A 19,689-nucleotide genomic window follows, 5' to 3' on the forward strand; every position below is an offset into this window, starting at 1 on the left:
AGAGAGAGAGACTCGCCCCCAAGGCAGAGGAGAGGAGAGGAGGGCGCAGCACTCACTTGGAAGGAAGGATATCCGACAGGCGGGGGCTTCCTTGGTGCACTTGTTATGACACTTCAACCTGGGGAAGGAGGCGGGGTCAGTGCGTGGACGGCCACGCGGCCTCCCTGGGCACGGACGGGGGTGCAGAGGCACTGCCTGGCCGCCCCGTGCACCTCACCCTGGATGCCCCAATTCCCACAAATTTCTCAACAGACATGAGCTCGGAAATGGAGAACTGATGTGGACAGTCCTCGCGGCTACTCTCTGCTGAGCGTGACCACATTCCTGCTGTTGTCTGTCAGGCCTAGAGCACGGGAGGTTTGACTATACCCATCTGGACTGTCACGGTGGGTCCCACATCTGCTTCTCTTTTCCAGAGAATGTCTGCCGCACCAAGGATGCCCCAGGGATGCGGGGCAGCCCCTCCCACCACATTCCAGCACGGACCACGTGGTCAGAGGGTCAGCAGGGCGGAGTCCTCGTTCTGGACCTGCCTGCTGCCCTGCGTCTGGGGGCTCTCACTGACAGATGGGCCTGCCAACCTCACCCCGCAGTTGCAGCGTTGGGCTCAGGAGTCACCCTCCCCATGTGAAAGGCACCACTTGAAAGGAGCCGGAGGCCCCCCGATTTAAAGCCAATTGGCCGGGAGCCACCACAGACCTAGCTCTGGCATCTCCTCGGTGGTCAGGAGAGCCGCCCACCAGGGAAACACGATTTATCCAACTGACACGGACGAGGCCCGTCCCCTACAGGCTCGTGGGAACCCACATGCCTTTTTCACTCCGACTGGCTCAGATTCTTAGAGCCATCCTGATGGACAGAGACCTGGAATCCTCTTCCTAGATGCAGCAATGACAAAAATGGGGCCCAGAAAGGGCAAGCAGCTCGCCCCATGTCACACAGCAATGCAGGGGCGAAGTGGGTGGGAGCAGAGATGCCAGGGCCACCCTCTGTGAGGTGAGGGCGGCCAGGAAGCAGGGGACAGACTCTGCTCACACCACACTGTTCCCTATCCTTGTCCTTCTCTCCTACCAGGGACCACAATGGTCTGAAAAAAGAAAGTTGGGCTTGTACAGAATCCGCATTCTTTCCTTCTGGAAGGACCACAAGCCATCGCTGTTCTTATCATAGCCTGCCCCCGTTTGCTATCCTTGTGTGCTAACATGTGAGGCTAATTTCAGAACTCCTCCTTGTCCACCTGGCAAACGTCTGCACATCCTTCAAAGCCCACCTCAAATGGTCCCTTCTCTGGGAGTGCCCTGCTTGATGCGCCCTTCCTCTCCCTGAAGAGGGCTGCTCACTCCTGGGTGTGCTGAATGGGATCATGAATCGTAGGTTGAGGGGCACCCTTTGAACTCTGACCTGACCTAAGGCCAATAATCCAGGCGCGAGACTGTGACTAAACGACAAGTATGGAGCTGGCTCCCCTCTCCCACCCCGGCCACCCTCGCCCATCACCTGCAATGCTTGCACTTCACTCCAAACATCATGCTCTTCTGGCACACGTGGCAGATCTGCGACAGCCAGGACTTGGTGGAGAACCTGCAGCGGGTGGACACACAGAAGTGCTCTCAGGGGCCGGGAGAGCAGGGCCTGGATAGACAAGGGTCTCCTAACAGCCCAGGGAAATCAGGAGACTTGGTTCCCACCCAGAGCCCCAGGCACCCTCTCCCTGGGAGTTTGGGACACCCAGGGGCCACTGCCTCCTGCCCACGCCTCCCCCTCTCCCCCCATTCAGACTGTCCAGCCATGAAGTCATCACTGTCAAAACCCCAACACTGGTGTGGCCATGGGTGCCAGCTCTTTGGCAGGCAACTTGGCAACAGCAACCAGAAGGATCAGTGTGCAGACCCTCTGAGCCAGCAATCCATCTTAGGACCCGATCCAACAGATACTGGTGTCACATGATGGACGGACAAGGCTCCCGTGGCCATCAGCCCTCCCCAAACACGAGTGCCAGCCCTGGAAGTTGCTGGAGACCCAGACGCCAGGCCTCGGCCTCAGGGGTGCGGCCCGGAGTCTGGAGCATCAACAAGCCCAATGGGGCGCTGGTGTGTGGACGGTTGTAAGAGCCACAGGATATCAAGTGGGACTCAGAAGAAGCTCTTGGCTCCTCCTCCCCAAGACTGTGACCCTGCTTCTCCTGGGACCTGTGTTTGCCCTCAGCAGACTGGGAAGAGACCCAAGGAGGTGATGGAGACAGAGCAGAGGCAAAGAGCCCTGAGAAAGAGGGATCGGGACAGAGCCCCTATGCTGAAGTGCGACCCCGGCACGTGCGGGTCCCCGCCCAGCTGTGACCCTGCCCGGCTGGGCCTACCTGTGTGTCACCGAGAGCCCGATGTCCCTCCGTACCATCTGTGGGGAGCCGTGGGGGAGATCTGCAGGGGAAGAGGGAGATCAGGCGGGCCGAGGAAGCCCTGCAGGGAGGGCCCACGCCTGTGACCTTCTATGTCAGAGATCGCAAGCCAGATGGGCACGGAAACGTATTGAATGGCAGAGAAATGTCCCTGAACCGGCATCTATCAAAACAGGGACAGGACTGGCTAACCAGGGGCGGCGTGGCCACCCTCACACATGGCCGGCTTCTCTAACGAACGTTACCGTCCGGCCTGTACGGTTCTGGCTTCGGGGGAAGGCGGGCGTGACAGGCAGAAGGCAGAGTGTGTGAGGGCAGAGGCCTCCACACCCCCACCTCTTGCACTGTCTCGTGGATGCGCCCCCAGGCACCAGTTGGCGAGGGCTGCAGTCTGGTCACTCTTGTTAAGTGGTGGACGCTGCCTGACCCTTGGCAGAGGGCTGGAGGCTGGTGAGCTGTGCAGCAGCACCTCCCTAGCCTTGCTGAGAGCTCCCACGGGGCCTGGCCTCACCTGGTATCAGTCTGGGTCTTGGGGGAAGTCTCAGGCCACAGGCTGTGGGGTGCTCTTTCTGCCTGTCCCCCTAGAGGGCGCCTGGGCTCTCCTCCTAAGCCTGGCTTCCCCAGAAGAACAGGCAGCCCCAGTGCCTGAGCATCACAGGCTGGCAGTGGAGGACCAGCTGGAAGCGATCCCCCCATCCAGGGGCAGCCTACACACACGACCAGCTCCCTCCTCCCCTCCTCCCTCCCTCCCCTCCTCCACATGTGGGACCCCTGCTCCCCACCCCCTCCTTCCCAGCTCCAAAGGCCTCGGTCCTCCTGGAATAGGTTCTCAACTGAACCCCTGGGCGGGTCTGGGAACCCTCTGGAAAGAGATTCTAGACCAGCGGTTCTCAACCTGTGGGTCGCAACCCCTTTGGGGGTCGAATGACCCTTTCACAGGGGTCGCCTAAGACCATCGGAAAACACATAGATAATTACATATTGTTTTTGTGATTAATCACTATGCTTTAATTATGTTCAATTTGTAACAATGAAATTGGGGGTTACCAAAACATGAGGAACTGTATTAAAGGGTCGAGGCATTAGGAAGGTTGAGAACCACTGTCCTAGACTTTCATCCAATGATCAGACACCTGGGACCCAGAAAGGTCAGGAACATGGTGCTTTAAGGATCTGGGGCCATCCCGGGTCCTCCAAGTCAGCAGCCCCCCCCCCCCCCCCCCCCCCCCCCCCCCCCCCAAAGGCCACTGCACCCTCCCGGTGCCTGGGAGCTGGCCTGGCACACAGCTGGTGCTCGTTAAGTATTGGTTCACTTAAGGCCGAGTCCCACAGACCCAACCACCAGGAGAGGGCGTGCTGGAGTGCTGACTCCTCCCACGCAGGGACCAAAGGCCCTGTGCTGCCCCGGATGCAGGACCCACGCTGCACCCCCTGCAGCTCTCGCCAGCACATCTGCCACGCGCTGACTTCCCAACTCCCTCCTGGGGCTCACCCCAGGCAACAGCAGCCACGCCATTAAAGCACATGGTCTAAAAGGGGTTCGGTTGCCCGGCCAGTGTGGTTCAGTGGTTGAGCATCAACCTATGAACCAGGAGGTCACGTCAAGGCGCATGCCTGGATTGCGGGCTCGATCCCCAGTGTGGGTTGTGCAGGAGGCAGCCAATTAATGATTCTCTCTCATTGTTAACATTTCTCTCTCTCTCCCTCTCCCTTCCTCTCTGAAATCAATAAACATATATTTAATACATAAATAAGTAAAATAAAAGGGGTTAGGCTGTCGGCCTAAGAGAAACAGACGGTGGGAAAGCGAGATTTCAATCATCAATCTCTGAGTGAAGCCTGTGACTGATCTGCAATGTCTGCCATGGGCACGGGATACAGGGAGGAGAGAGGGCACGTGTGCCAGGCATCGCCTGCCCCTCACGAGATGAAATGCCGGCCCTGCAGGCCTCATCCCGCCTTCCCGCAGCTGGAGAAGCGGCCTCACGGTGTGGACCCTGCATCACACAGCACCCGGGAGGACACGAGGGCCAGACTGCCCCAGGGACGCAGGCTCGGTGAGGGCCCCGAGCTCCCGCCTGTGCCCTGGGGAGGGGAAGCGCAGCCTCCCTGGTGGTCCTGCACCAGCCCAGCTCCAAGCCAGTACCTGACATCCCCTCCTCAGCTCTCTGCTTAGCCAGCTCAGGGCAGGACAAAGGTAAACTGCTACTTGGCTCAGGGGAAGAGGATCTGCGTCCACTGGGACAACTACAAGCAGCTCCAGAGGCTCGCTGTTTCCCGCTGCGCTGACTCAGGAGAGAAGCCCCACAGCGGAGCCACGTGAAAGAACCTGCTCCCACCCAGAGGTGGAGGGAGGGACGGAGATCAGGCTGCCCGCCTGGGCTTCCTCCTCACCTCCTGAGGGCAAACCTCAGGGCCTCACTCACAGGCGAGCCGCCTTCCTGCCCCAAGGATGTCCCTGTCCTGCAGAGCCGGGCCCTGAGACGTCAGCTGGGGTCTGCAGGTGGCTGATGTCCATCTACGCCAGACAGGTAGTACCTTCCTCCCAGGAGGGCGGGGTTCCGGCCGCAGCCCAGCGGGTGAACACTCCCTGCCAGAGGTCACCTTTGGGGAGGGCCTGCCATGGGATCTGCCCACCGACTGTGAGTGACACTGAGAGGCTGCTGGCTGGGCTGAGGCCAGCTCGTCCCGTGGGGGCCACCTGTCCTAGCGTGATGTCCTGAGGCAGTTCCCAGCTCCTCTGCTTCTGGACCATGGAAAGGCCAGGTGCACTAAGAGAGGGTCAGAGGCATCCACCCCGATGGGGACAGCGAGACACACACCGCTCCCGGCGGCAGAGGGAGGGGACGAAAATGAATCACTCTTACCAAACCTGGAGGAGACAGAAAAGAGAGAAAGAAAGCAGGATTAGGGCACCGTGCTGGCTCCACGTGTCCCCCAGAACATCATCCCGGGGAGGGAGGGGCAAGGCGCTGGATGAGGACTTTGAGCACCTAGGGTGTGGGGCTAGGACGGCTGGGGAATGTGGGGACTTTCCCCAATGGGAAGGACTAGAGGTGCCCTCCTGGGCCCCCCGTGGGGACAAAGCTATATCTGTGCACTCTCATACATCAGCTTCTCTGAGCCTCGCTGCCACCAGCACGGTAATTAGAGTTCCCCTGGCAGGAGGCGGGCTCAGTCTGCCAGAGAGGAACCGGCTGGGGCAGGAGGGCAGGGAGAACAGTGTGGAGCACAAAGCTGACCTCCAAGCAGGGCCAGGTGGGGACATGCCCTGAGCAATGCTGTCAGAGGGAGAGAGAGAGCTGGGGAAACCAGGCCACTCAGCCTGCCCTCGGGGCTCCCTGAGGGCAGCGGGTGGCCTGAGTGTGGCCTGAGTGTCCGGACCAGCGCTACTTCTGCTGGCTCTGTGGAGAAGAGACTCAGAGCCCCAGGGTTCGAGGCCAGCTCACAGGTGGTGGGACCTGAGGCAGAGGTGGCACCTGCCCGAGGCTCTGTTCTCCGCCTGGAGCCAGGATGAGACCAGAGCCCTCCTAATGCTCTTTGTGGGGAAAATGAGCAGCAGACACCCTGGGTTTTGCCCACTGCGATGCCGTTTCACCCTGCCCACAAGGGTATGTTGACAAAGGCATTTTTGTAATAACAAACAACAAAAATGACAAGGAACTCAATGTCCACCAAGAGGGGAGGAGTTAACCTATACAATGACATAAAAATGAGAAAAAGATGAGGCATTTGGATAACTATAAATATATACCGAACCAATAACCTGGTTGCTCCTGAAAGGGGAACTGGGTGATTAAGGACATGGTAGGGGGTCACTTTATACTATACATCCCTAAAAAGATGAATAAACTACACGAGCTACGAAGCTTTTGCATTTTGGACCATGTGACTGTTATTACCTATTTAAAATACAGATAAAAAAATATTCAAAAAAATAAGAGTACTGACATGAAGTTCTCAAGATATCAAGGTAAGTTGAAAAAGTAGGTTATAGGACAGAGTGCATGGTTTTTTATCATCCTTAGAGGTTTCAGCCAGATATTCCATTCTCTTCTGGGCACGTGGGAGTTACATTTCCTGGCTCCTTTTTTTGGGTAGGATCATGAGTGGTGAGTGGAACTTTCAGGAAAGAGCGTTTAATTGCTTTCTTCCCCTACCGCAGTGGAACATTCAGCCTGGGACCTGGAATGGGCCAACCCATGATGGACAGGTAGCATGAGCAAGAAATAAATCTTTGTTTGAAGACCCAGGGACCTGGGGGTTATTTGTCACTGCAGCAGAATCCAGTCTATCCTGACTGATACATGGCATCGTTTCATTTGTGTGTGTGTGTGTGTGTGTGTGTGTGTGTGCGTGTGCGTGTGCACACTTGCAAGGAAATCTAGTAAGATTCAGCCCTTCAGCCCAAGGTAGCCTGGGGAGTAGACTGAGAGACAGGGGTTCCTTTCACTGTACATACCACTTGCAAGGAAATCTAGTAAGATTCAGCCCAAGCTGTTAAGGTAGCCTGGGGAGTAGACTGAGAGACAGGGGTTCCTTTCACTGTACATACTTATATATTAGTTGATGTTATGTTCTTTTCCAATTAAGTCTATATTACCTTTATAATGAGAAAACTGTAGACAAAACTTTCAGCGGATTGCAAAGTCAACAGCTGTCTGGCCGGAGTACTTACCTCGTCAAGTAAGTACTTGGGGAGACCTCGTCAATGCGGTTCCCCAGCTGAGACTCATGGGACTTGCTCCGGGTGAGCGTGGGGAAGCTGGGCAGCAGCTGGAAGACCTTGCGGCTGGGAGGGGGTGGCGTCCTTGGCGGCTTCAGCTTGGTGTGCCGTCGCAGCTGGGGCGTGGTTGGGGGGGTGATGAAGCTGTGCAGGGTACGGGGGGTCAGCCGGCCACTGGCGTGCAGGGGGATACAGGTGTCCGTGAGGCCCTCGCTGGGGCCAGGGGTGGGGAAGTCCGAGGTGGGCAGAGCTGACACGGAGACGGAGCGGGGACCCTGGGCATTGCTGCCCATCCTGCCCAGATGGGCGCTCCCTGGGGGCCAGGGCAGGCTGGCAGGTGAGAGGGTGTCCGTGGAAGGCCCTGAGCCACTTTCCCGCCGGGCATCCAACGAACTCCAGCCCAAGTCCTCTTTGTGCTCCCTTCCTGTGGGCCGAGAAGTCAAGTCATAGGAGGCTGGGGCTAGAGGAATGTACAGGTGAGGTGGCTAGGGCCCAGAGAGGTTAAACACCCTGTCCAACCTGGCACAGCTCCTTTTATTAAAAAATTTTTTAAAATATATTTTTATTGATTTCAGAGAGGAATAGAGAGGGAGAGAGAGATAGAAACATCAATGATGAGAGAGAATCATTGATCGGCTGCTTCTTGCACCCCCCCACCCCCCACTGGGGATGGAGCCCACAACCCGGGCATGTACCCTGACCAGGAATCGAACCGTGACCCCCTGGTTGATAGGTCGATGCCCAAACCACTGGGTCATGCTGGCAGGGCTGCACAGCTCCTCAATGGAAGGCTTCAAGGACCAGCCTTCCCCTGGTTTATAGAGGCCTCTCACGCACAGGCATCTTTTTCCTCCTTTTCTAACGGACCGTGAGGCCCCCGCCATGGATATTACTCTCCCTGTTTTACAGAGAGAATATGAGGCCCAGAGGGGACTAGCTCGTGCGGGGCTCCTGCTGGCAGGTCTGTGGGGAACAAGCCAGCAAACCAGCTCCAAAGTGGGCGGCTTCAGAGAGGGAAGTGGCGACTGATCTTTGAAGAGTTAGGAAAGACAAGCTGGGGCTTGTAGAGAAGTAACTCCACTTTAAGAAAATTCAAATGTCAGGAAAAGGGGCTGTACCAACCCTCTAACAGCAAACTGCCCTGGAAATTTGCTAGAAAAGAGATCCAGCTAGAAAGGGATCAACAGCCGCTGGCTTATGAGAGAAGCCTGTGAATGACCTTGGGCTGCCCCCATAGTGACCTCTGCCTGAGGCCACTGAGACCTCGAGGCTCTGTGGGGCTCCAACTCAATGGCACAGTCTGTCCATTCATTCAAGCACATGCTGGACGCCGGGTATCAAGGCATAAAAAAGACATCTGCTGAGCCTGGAAAGTCCAATGAGGGTGACAGACACTCAACACCATGGTTGTGTGCTGACCAGGAGACGGATGGGGACCGAGGGAGCACAGAGGAGGAAGACCCTAAATGGCCTGGAGGTTGGGGGGCTTCCCAAAAGAGGGGGCACCTGGGCTGAGCCAATGAGGGAAGCGGTGGATGCAGCAGGTGTACTGAGCAGAGGGAACAGCCCATGCAAAAGTAGGGTGCACACAGCACCTTCTGGTACCTACTAGGAGTTCCACGTGCCTTGAGAGGTCAGGACAAGCCAGGGAGACGTAAGAGATGAAGCGGAGGGTCAGTGCACCTGGGACCAGCTCAGGAGGGACCCTGGATGACTTGCTGGGGATTTTAGGTTTAACCTTATAGGAGGTGGGCAGATACTGAAGGGGTGGGGGCAGGGAGCAAGGACCCCATCTAGACACCCTGTTGTGGGGAAGGAGAAGATACCTCCCTCCTCATATTTATCAATGAGTAGAATGTACCGGAAGGTAGATTGTGACTCCAGACAAAATGAACTTCTACCCTGGAACCCTTCTACTTTGTGCTTTGTCCCGTCTCCCCCGATCCTCTCAGCACGTGAGGTCGCTGAGATGCAGGGAGGCCACTTGCAATGCTCAGGTCGGACAGCTAAGCAAGTGGTAGGATGGGAACAGAGCCCCATGTCCCGACCACAGCACTGGCCTCCTCCCACAAGGGTATCAGTCCTGAATAACCTGCACGGCTCCACCGTGGCAGGCAATGAGCCCTCTGTCATCAGAGGCAGGCAAGCCTAGCCCACGCAGCCATTTATCGGGTACGGTGGAGAGAGGTTAGCCTTTACGGTTCTTGGGGTTTCTTGTGCATTCCACCCCCTCCTCAAATGCCCTTCCGCCTACTCCATCTCATGGTGCCTCTCTTCACGAATCAACTTGGCAGAATGAGTCACTCGGTCTGAGTGTTCCTTGTGCCCCTTCAGAACTGCGGCCACAACTCACAACTGACACTTTAACTTCTACACCAATCGATAGGCAGCACGGACATGTTTCTTGGTCAGAGGATGAATCCTTGAGTAAGTCTGCCACCAAAGAAACAAGCCCCAAATTCTCCAAACTGACTGCTGGGCTCTGCACCAGCTCGGAGAGGACAGGGGGTCTTGCTGCCCGTGCCACCACCCGGCCATCGGCTGTGGCTCTTGGAATGACCCTGGAGTCACTTAGCAGGAAGAGCATGGGGACTGACTGGTGCTGTGTGCTATGGAGTAGAGCAGGCACCATATTCCTGTTTACGGCCACTGGCACAGGGAACCCTCCTCACTCACCTTTCTTAATACCAGAGACCACAGGGAAATGACTTGGACATTTCCCGTCAGACAACAGCCTAATACTGAAAAGAGCACCGAGTGTGTCACAGGCTCTGTTCTAAGCGCTTGACTGTAACTCATTTCATCCTCACAACAACCCTATGAGAGAGGTGTTGTTATTGCCTCCATTTTACAGATGAGGAAACTGCGCACAGTGGGGCTGAATAACTGACCCAGCTCCTAGGGCAGTGATGGCGAACCTTTTGAGCTCGGCGTGTCAGCGTTTTGAAAAACCCTAACTTAACTCTGGTGCCGTGTCACATATAGAAATTTTTTGATATTTGCAACCATAGTAAAACAAAGACTTATATTTTTGATATTTATGTTATATATTTAAATGCCATTTAACAAAGAAAAATCAACCAAAAAAAAGTCACCTCTGACACGCGTCATAGATTCGCCATCACTGTCCTATGGGATGTAAGTGGCTGAGCTAGGCTGCAACGAGGCTGCTCTCACCAAGCCCGCTGGGTGCAACGAAGACTCTGCCTGCATGATCCGAGAGGCAGGGTGACCACGGGTAACCACCCCATCCGGCAGGTACCCTTGAGGTGTGGCCACCACAGGGCAGACCCATTTGGGTGGGGTACAATCAGGACCCTTTCAGGGATGTGGAGGCACCACAAGCGGAGATCGAATGAGAGAGAAGGACCGTTAAAGATGCTCGCCTGAGGGGCCTCCTCCAGGGCATTGTGGGAAAAGCACCCTGAGGTTGAAGAGGCCTGAGTCCCAAGCGCAGCTCTGCTATGCGCCAGGTGTGAAACGCAGACAGCTCGCCCAGTGCGTCCGATGCTCCAGCTGCTAAAGGAGCTTACTGCCACCGCTCAAAAGGGTGTTGCCACATACGTGTCAAGTGCCTGGCTTAATAAATTAGTGCTTAATAAGTTAGCGATCTCCCTATCTTGGCATTCGGCAGCCTTCCCAACACACAGAGGTCACCACAACTTGACAGCTGGCTTCTCCACAGTTCTTTACAGTTCAGGCCCACAGAGGGAGGGCTGACAAGTTATCCCAAGATTCCAGCTTAGGTGGCAAGTACTTTTAAATTTCCACAATGTGGGAACAAACCAACCACCATCAAAGACTGAGGCTGAGATCCCCTCTCTGCCTCCACGTGCTGTGTGTCTTTTGACTCCCCCCTCTGGGCTCGGTCTCCTCCTCGTTGATCGTGTCTCTGTCATTTCATTCTCTGCACCTGCCAGGAGGCCTGGCGCATCGAGGTTTTCTGAATCGAGTAAGCTCTCCGCAGAGGCTCTGTGCTCAGAGGTGGGCTTGGTGCAATGGGGCCGGGGAAGAAATGAAGCCCAGTCTCCTCTGATAAAACAATCAAGCAGAATATAAACCTCAGTGCTTTCCTTAAGCCTCAGGCAGCCAGAAATACGACAGGTGGCTCAGATAATTAAAAAACACACCTAATTCCACTCATTAGGCTCATTTCAAAGCCTGATCTGTGTGGTCGGTAGTGGGAGCATTAACAGTCAGGGTGTTTGAAGTTGTCTCCAAGGCAAGAATTAGAAAGCCAGCAAATGATTCCCCGGGAATGCAGCTAATGCCAGGATTACACGCTTCGCCAGGGGCAGCCATGCACACGCCCAGGGCTGAAACACTGTATAATATCTCCAATCCTGCTTTGGCTCAGGCCGAGCCCACCTCGGTGTGTGCCTTCTGAGCGCACGGCCCAGCCAGCCAGTGAGGACTGGAGACCAGAGACGTGGGGAGAGGGCTGGGGGGCGCTGGGGTGGGGAGGGGGCTGGAACGCAGGAAGCTGCTGGAGGGGTCACAGAGCCTAACAAGTATTCTCCGAAGAGGGGAAAGCATACAGGGCCCGCCCGGCAGGCCAGCCTGGGGTTTCTAACAAAGGCTAGAGCTTCCCGTGTTAGCACTGGCCAGGTCTGAGCCTCTGACCTGGGGAGAGCCTCTGTCCCAGGTCAGGTCCACCACACACTTTCTGAATGTCTGCCCTGGCCTTTCCAAGCGACCCCAGGACCCCTGGGCCACACCTGCTCCACCCATCATCCACTCAGCAACGGCCATGGCCCCCAGGGAACCAGGCTAGGCCTGGGGAGAACAGGCGGGTGTCTAAGCCAAGGTGGAGGGAGAGGGAGCCAATGGGGCTGGCCTTGGCGCTGGGGAGGCAGGCCCTACCTACCCAGGCCTGTCACCTTCCGCAGGCAGGTGAGGGCGTACTGCAGGCGGCCACACTCCTCCGCACTGGCCCCACAGCGCCGCAGCGTCTCCTTCACCTTGGCCTCATTCATGTCCAGCAGGGCATCCAGCGTGAGCTCTCGGAGGATCTCCTGAGGAAGCACAGAAGGGACAGGCAGAGAGCCAGTGAGCACGCCGGGGGTCTGGTCTTCATTCGCCCCCTGGCCAGCGCCGGCCTCCCCGCTGAGTGGCAGGGGCCAGCTGCTGGTGGGCAGGCCTCCAACACGAGGCCGCCACTTGTCTGAGGTCTCAGGCAGCCAGCCCTCACCCCAACCCCGCCCTCCCAGAGACGGCAGCTGAAGTGGAGAGGCCTCAGCTTCGGGGTGGGGGTGAGAGGGAAGGAAGGAAGGGGAAATCTGAAAAGTTTTGATCGGGGCACATGGCCCCTCTTGTTTCTTTTCATTCCTCTGCCCAGAAAAATGATGAATCACGACAACTTTCTAGAACGACAGTACTTGAGATAAAGACGGCCCTTTACAATTCTGCTGCACTGTATCTGAATCAGACAAGATTTCAAATAAAACTGGCTTAGTGATAGGATTAAAAAGAATTAACCCTCGCCCTGGCCGGGTGGCTCAGTTAATTGGAGCATCGTCCCATACACTAAAAGGTTGCAGGTTCGATCCTTGGTGGGGGCGGGTACTGGAGGCAATGTTTCTGTCTCACATCGATGTTGCTCTCGCTCTCGCTCTCACTCTTGCTCTCAAAAATAAATAAAAACATATCCTCAGTTGAGGATTAAAAAAAAAAATTTAACCCTCAACAGGCATATAGGCCCTTACTACCTCCCTTTAGTTAATTCTCAGTCACAACCTTCCAAAGGTTAAGGTAGCAGAGAGGGCGTGAGAGACTGAAGTGTGAAAAGGACACCATGTGGACTTGGAAGATGGAGGGACCACATGAGAAGGAATGTGGATGGCCTCTAGGGGAGCGTGTCCCCCAATGGCCAGCAAGGAAAGGGGCACCTCAGACCTATCTGGTCACCAGGAATTGGATTCTGCCAACCAGCCCTTGGACGTGGCTTCTTCCCAAAGCTTCCAGGTAAGAGGCCAGCCTGGCTGATGCCTGGGCTTAAGCGCGGTGAGATGCTAAGCAGGGAGCTAGCAGAGCCCACCTGGACTCCTCCAGCCAGTCTCCCCCTACAGAACTGTAAGCTAATCAATGGGGCTTGCAAGCCACTGGGTTTGAGGTGATTTGTGACGCAGCAGCAGAAAACTCCTTCAAAGAGGGATGATCTGAATCGAGGCCTAACTGACTTCAGAGCTGTGCTCTTTCCCCTCATCAAGGGGAAGAAACCCCTCTGGTTCTGATCACTTTGAGTCACAGGTGACACCAAGCCTGGAGCAGACACACAGAACAACGGCACAGGTCCCTGGCCTCGGTGGCTTGTGGGGTGACTGCCATGAAAACGCGTCCTTGCACTGCTATGCGATATGGCCGAGCACAGAGAAAGCTCAGAGTTGCAGGACCAGTGGTAAGATGTTCTGGGTTTTCTTCTTCTTTGGCCCCCTTCTATATTTTCCAGATTTTCTATAACAGAGAACGCCAGACACCCCACATCCAGTGATTCATATGAAGCTCACAATCCTTGAGAATCTAAGCCGGTTTTCATTGATTTTAGCAAGCTGTGTCTAATTTTACTTTAAAAGAGCAATGCTATCGTCAGACTACCCCAAAGTGTCAAAACTGAACCTGATAAAGATACTGGCTGTGAGTCACTGGGGCAACAGTTTGGGGCTTTGTGATGCCCTGGGCTTCGTATGTGGCCCCTGAAGTCTGGCCAAGTCCCCCCCCCTCCCCTCCCCACCTCTGTCTTATCTGTATATTCTTCAGTCTCCAGGGTTGTGGACAAGAATCTCGTAGCTGTTTAGGATGATGCACCCCAACAGTTAGAAATAAACACACAAGTAAAAGCACCGAGAAGCTCATCATGGGTTGGACAAACCCGTGGTTGTCAGACATCCTTCTGACGATAAAACCAGAGCGTCACAAGACGATGATAAGAACAGCACAGAGAGGGCGCTGATTAGATAACAGCCCTGGGCAGAAACTTTTGTTCATCGGTGTATTTTCCTTTACTGCCCTCAGTAACGCGCTTTAGCAAATGCAGTTGTGACATCTTTCCCCTCGTTTTACTATGAAAAGCAAGTTGGCAGTATTGTCAGGGGACAAACAAATGGCGGGTGACCTTTACACAAGTGCAGACACCACCCTCCACCTCTCCCTGGAGCGTCCTGTCCTCCCTCGGTTGGTTCTCACGGAGGCTCCTGCATTTCCCAAGGCGGTGATGACTCAGCAGGTTTCCAAGAGGAGGTTCCTGTATCTGCCTGATTGTGTGTGAGGGAGAGGAGGGGGGTGGAGGGGGGACAATGACATGGACACCAACAAGCCCAGAAACCCAAGCCCCAATCTAACTAAAATGCAAAGGATTGGTTTTCTTTCTTTATATTCCTCTCTTCCCCACCCACACCAAGTGTCAGTTTCTCCAACATAATAACTACATTTATTATTACAAACTATTTGCCAGTACAATAGGCCCAGTACTTCGTATAGTACTATCTCCGTTCAAAACAATTCAGCAAGGAGAGGTATTAAGCCCATTTTACTGAGGCTCAGAGACCTCATGCAAGGCTACTTAATAAATGGCAGGGCCAGAACTGAAACCCAGGGATGCCATCCCCCAAACTCCTTCCATGATTCCAATCCGGGGGTCCCACGCAAACTGGAGCGGCCCCAGCCTCTTCCCGGACGGGCGTCGCTTCCTGGAGTGTGAACTCTGCATCAGTGAAATGAGAGTGCTTAGCACACCACTGTGGCCGTGGTTTCTGACTGCTCCTTCCACTCTCCAATCCCTGGTCCCTCCCCACAGGGCTGGATCGCTGGGCTGGGGAGAGGGACCACCCCTCCTACCTGAAAGGGCAGTCAGTGAGCTATCCCCCAGTCAGCGGGTTTCCTGGCAGCAAGGGTCTCAAACACGCAGCCTCGGGGCCAGGCCTTGGGAAGTGAGATCCGAGGAGATGAGGCCCCTGGATCTGTTTCTTGATGGAGACACGTGTCCTAGAAACAAGCCTCTGGCCTCTACTGGACAATAAGAAGTCCAGCAGCAGCAAGTGATGCTAATCAGAAACCCACCCTCTGCCCTCAGGCAGTGCTGGGGTAAGAGGGGAGGCTATGAGAGGGGCACCATATATTCTGGTTTTCAAGAAATCTGAGTTTTTACTTTAAAATAAAAATGTTACATGGTGGCAACTAATGCAAACTTGTGCAACCAAACAATGGTTCCACAGCGTCCCCAGACTCCCGCATGGAGACCCTGCATGAAGAATCTGACGCCTTCCAAATGTCTGATTAGCGAACTTGGAAAGCTTGATTTCTGCAGGCAAATGGGGAGAACTGGTGGCCCAGCAGCCAAGTGTCCTTGGCAACATACTACTGGGCGGCCAGGCCTTCTCGGTGAGGTACCCACCGTGGCTCTGGCACCCCATCTTAGAAACAAAGTGCCCAGCCTTCCAAAGCCTCTGAGTGACTTTGGACCAGAGTTATTTCAATCCAGAGGGGAGAGCATGAGGCAGGGATGCTGGAACCAGCGGCCCCCAGCTAAACAACAGCCAGGCTGGGCCATGGCCGTGCAGGCCCTGGAGTGGCCCGGCCATCTCCCTCTATCCTGACTCAAGCAAAGCCCCTCAGCAACTCGGCACCCCCAAACCTCACACACGGATGTGACTTGCCCACCCACAGTACCCAGTCTGAGTTAGGAAGTTATTTCAGACCAGAGTAATTCACATACAAACTTTCTGGATAATTTCTCAGCCAGAAGAAAATTAGGGGATCAGTTTAACCACCTTCTAAAGGTGAACTCACAGGCCTGCTGACAACCTGGCAGGCAGAGCAGCTCTGAAACCCTCTCAGGTCTCAGAGGCCTCAGGAGAGCCACACACCTGCCTGCAGGCACAGGGAAAATGCCACCTGTCCCACGGCCCAGGGCCCTACCCCCAGTTCTGGTGATTGTCTTGAGGAGAATCACTGCCCACCCCACCCCAGCTTCCGTGTAAAGAAGAAAATACAAACTAGAAACCAAAAAGGGAGGGCAGGGCTGCCCAGCCCGTTTTGGGAGTTATCCTCGCTCCTGTGAGCCGGGGTGAGCAGGGAGCACAGAAGCAGGGCAGTGAGAACACGGGTCAGAGCGAGAGTTCGAGGACACTGGCTCCGCCTCTGCCCATCTCCTCCAGACACAATGTACACTCCCCAGTGGACGGCATTCTTATATGCATAATGATTAGAGAGCAGGGTCAGCTGGGCACTGAGGTCCCTCCCCGCCTGTGATAGTTAAACTGCTGGCTCTGCTCTCTATAGAAGGGGGGGGGAGGGGGGGATGGGCTGGCCCAAACACGGCAGCCCCCTCCCCTCAGCAGCTGGCAGTGGCTGGAGTCAGGCCAGGCGGGTATCAAATGGTATCCCGAGACTTACCAGCAGCCACGGGGCTGCTGGGGTCTATACTTAGAAACCTGTGCCGGCTTACACGGAGAGCCATCCACGCTCGCCGTGCTCGGTCAGGCGGACAGTGGAAATGCCAGGGCGCTTCCAAGCCTGTGTAGGGGCCACATGGTAGCTCAAGCCAGCATCAGGCGGAGGCCGGGTGGAAGGAAGACCAAGAGGCAAACCCAAGCTTTGTGCATCTGTTTAGCTTTCTAGGCCTAGAGCACAGGATGGGTCAGTAAAGTCAGAACTGCCCCCATCAGTGCTGCTGGCAATCAAGGTCCATTTGCAGAACCTGGATTTCTGGGGTGGCGTGGGGTGGCGTGGGGTGGAGGGGAGGGTGGGCAGAGGCCTCCTCCAGCTGCCCTGGCTGGGAGGGGAGGTAGTCATTAAAGGGCCAGGATCCTTCACCACAGATGCTTCCCTGGGAACTGGTCCCAGCAGAGCCCAGAGGTGGACTCCCAGAACCCTGCAGATGGTGATGTAGGACCCCTCATACCTACGAGGCCAGGGCCCAAGGGGGGTTGGGCAAGGACAGAGAGAAGAGCAGGGAGATTTCTATGGCATCTCAGGCTGGGAGCCCACATGCCTCCAGTTGGCAAGGGAGCCCCTTCCTTCCTGCTCCCCACCCCTGGGGCTGGTGAGACTTGGATAATAGCTGGATATTCTGGGAGGCACAGGAGTGGCTGGGAAGGTGAGCCGCCTGGGGTTTCCATGGAGATGAGCAGACAGCTTGGGGACACTGGCTTTGCCTCTGGACAGGGTCTGTGCCAGCCTCTTTATTATCCCACTATCCCAGTCCTGGCAACAAGGCAAAGCCCCTCCCAGGGGAAGTCAGCCGCTTCCTGGAGGCCTTCTCTCCACCACCTCCCAGCGGGCCCGCCCAGCAAAGGGTGGGTCAGGTTTGGTCCTTGGAACCCCCTTGACTCTGGGCAGTCCCTGCTCCTCTCTGGGCTTTGACTTCATCATTTATAGAACAAGTGGTTTTGTGGGTTTGCCTAGATCGGATCTGGGGCTCTCAACCCTGGTGGCACCCTGGAGGGACCTGGGGGTGGGGGGCTTTTAAAAAATCCTGGTGCCCAGGCCCCCACCTCAAACCAATCAAATCAGAATTTCTGGGGTGGGGACCATGGGGGCAGACAGCCTGCTGGGTCTTGAGTCTGGCCAAATAACCCAGGGCAGAAAGGGTCTCAGAATGCCCAGTTCAGAAGGCGGGTCTGGCCAGGGCAGGGCTGGGCTCTGGGGCTTGACCTCCTTCAACTCGACCCCAGCCTAGCCCAAGCGCACAGCCGTCCCAGGGGACGTCCTCTCCCGCACAACAGGGCCTCCCTCCCTCCCACAAGGCAGAGAGAGGCTCACCGAGTGGGGGGCCTCACTGGAATCTCAGGGAGTAGTTGTCTTTGGCCCATGTATTGGAATGTCTGGGCTTGAGAGCCTCGGAAAGATGGTGCGGTCGTGAGATGGGGTGTGGAGGGTGAGGTTAAAGGGGAGATGAGAAGGGGCCAATAAAGGGTGGATGATGAGCACTTATTATGCATTTCCTGGGTGCCAGACACTCTGCTAAATGAAGGTAAGAGGTCACCACATGCGATCTTCATAACATCCTGAGATGGGTGATAAAGATCAGAGAGGGTAGGTAACTTGCTCAAGGCCACACAGCCCAATTGGTGAGGCTGAAGTATGGCCATTTCTGCCTAGTCCCAGCCAGCCGACCCTGCCTGTGCTGGTACCCACTTCTTTGCTCTATAAAGTGAGCTCTTTTTCCCAGAGCAGAGCCTCCCTGGCACCACAGGTCACATCTGGCTTTCTTGGCTCCACACCCTTCCCTACCCTCTCGCAGCTGGGGTGAGCTCCAGCTGTGGGTTAAAAGCAGCTGGAGGCCTCTCAGGGGATCTAGTCCCCACATTCCTTCTCAATCCCCTCGGCTGGCCTGCTGGGCGCCCCTTCAGCTCCCCTCCTGCCCCCAAGAGGAAATGGGTGCTTCCCACCTCTGCCTGAGACCGAACCTCTAGCATCTGGCAGCATCTGCCATCACCACAGCCACCACCACCACTCCAGGGGCCTGGCCCTACTCCCTGGGAGAGCCTGACTGTGGCCGCCTCCCAGGCCCCGTTCTTTCTCCTATAAACCCGAGGGACCTAGGACAGAAATGGGCAGGAAATGTTTGCTGAACAGGCAGAGAGTGAGTATTTTCAGCTCTGCGGGCCGTATGGTCTCTATCACCACTACACCGCTCTGCCAGGAGAGCACCAAGCAGCCAGACAGTGTGTAAACAGACGGGGCGTGGCTCTGTGCCAATACAGCGTCCGGTACGGACACTGAAACCCCAAGTTCATGTAATCTTCACATGTCACGAAATTCTTCTTTTGGTTCCTTACCAGTTAAAAATGTGAAAACCGTTCTTAGTTCACAAGACTGTCCAAAAACCCAGCGGTGGGCTGGATTGGCCCAGGGGCCATAGCTTGTAACCCCTAGCTAGTGGGTCATTCATTCAGTCACTCAACAAACACGCCACACGTGGCTGCCTTGGGCCCCACTGCTCCTTCCCTCCCAGCCCGCCGCTGTGCTGACAGGTCTTCACCCCGGTCAACCCCAACACACTCCCAGCAGAAGGGGACACAGGCAGAAGCTCCGCGGCAGGCCCACATCTGTCACCGAGGTGGCCTGCACTTTCTCTGTGGCATCAACACACATTTCCAAAATTGCTCCTTCTGGCTGCCGTTTGAAAATGGCCAGACACATCCAGCATGAGAGAAACACACACACCCACACACACACACACACACATACTAGTTTGGGGCTGTGTGCTTCTCCCCAGGACATGCTACTCCCAAAATGAAGAGAGGAGATAGGTGGGCTTCTATAGCGGGTCCTCTACACCCAGGATGTATGCTGATTGTCGGGGGGGGGGGGGAAATCCCATATTATTCACCAGGCTCCACAGTTTAAAACTCGAGTCAAAACTGGGATACTCTAAAACAAACAAACAAAACAGACTGGGGTCAGGGTAGGACAGGGGGAGGGTTTACCAGCAGCCAAAGAGTAACACTAACCCTCGATGACGCCTGGCTTCTGGGGAACAGGCAAGTGGGAAAGTCCCTCCTCCCTGCACAAGCAGGGTGCTGTGGAGGGGCTGCAGCTGAGTGAGCGGGTGGGGGGTGGTGGGGGG

The 19,689-nt window shown here is 55.7% G+C and overlaps 1 protein-coding gene across 11 annotated transcripts in view; it reads right to left on the reverse strand.

The window, feature by feature from the left end:
• Positions 1 to 19,689, reverse strand: part of KSR1 (kinase suppressor of ras 1) — a 106,945-nt gene that overhangs the window by 24,320 nt on the left and 62,936 nt on the right. For 9 of the 11 annotated variants that reach the window (XR_001364276.1, XM_014548858.1, XM_014548857.1 and 6 more), the window contains 6 exons: positions 11,989 to 12,136; positions 7,074 to 7,545; positions 5,218 to 5,267; positions 2,357 to 2,417; positions 1,498 to 1,581; positions 57 to 118 (listed from right to left, as the gene is read on the reverse strand). Coding sequence is in view for 10 of the 11 variants with exons in the window: in XM_014548855.1 (XP_014404341.1) it covers positions 57 to 118; positions 1,498 to 1,581; positions 2,357 to 2,417; positions 5,218 to 5,267; positions 7,074 to 7,545; positions 11,989 to 12,136 (877 nt within the window). In the remaining variant the exon portion in view is untranslated. The remainder of the gene's footprint in view (positions 1 to 56; positions 119 to 1,497; positions 1,582 to 2,356; positions 2,418 to 5,217; positions 5,268 to 7,073; positions 7,546 to 11,988; positions 12,137 to 19,689) is intronic. The other 2 variants (XM_014548853.1, XM_014548859.1) reach the window with 2 other exon arrangements.

This window comes from Myotis brandtii, unplaced genomic scaffold, assembly GCF_000412655.1.
Source record: "Myotis brandtii unplaced genomic scaffold, ASM41265v1 scaffold523, whole genome shotgun sequence".
Lineage (NCBI taxonomy): Eukaryota > Metazoa > Chordata > Mammalia > Chiroptera > Vespertilionidae > Myotis > Myotis brandtii.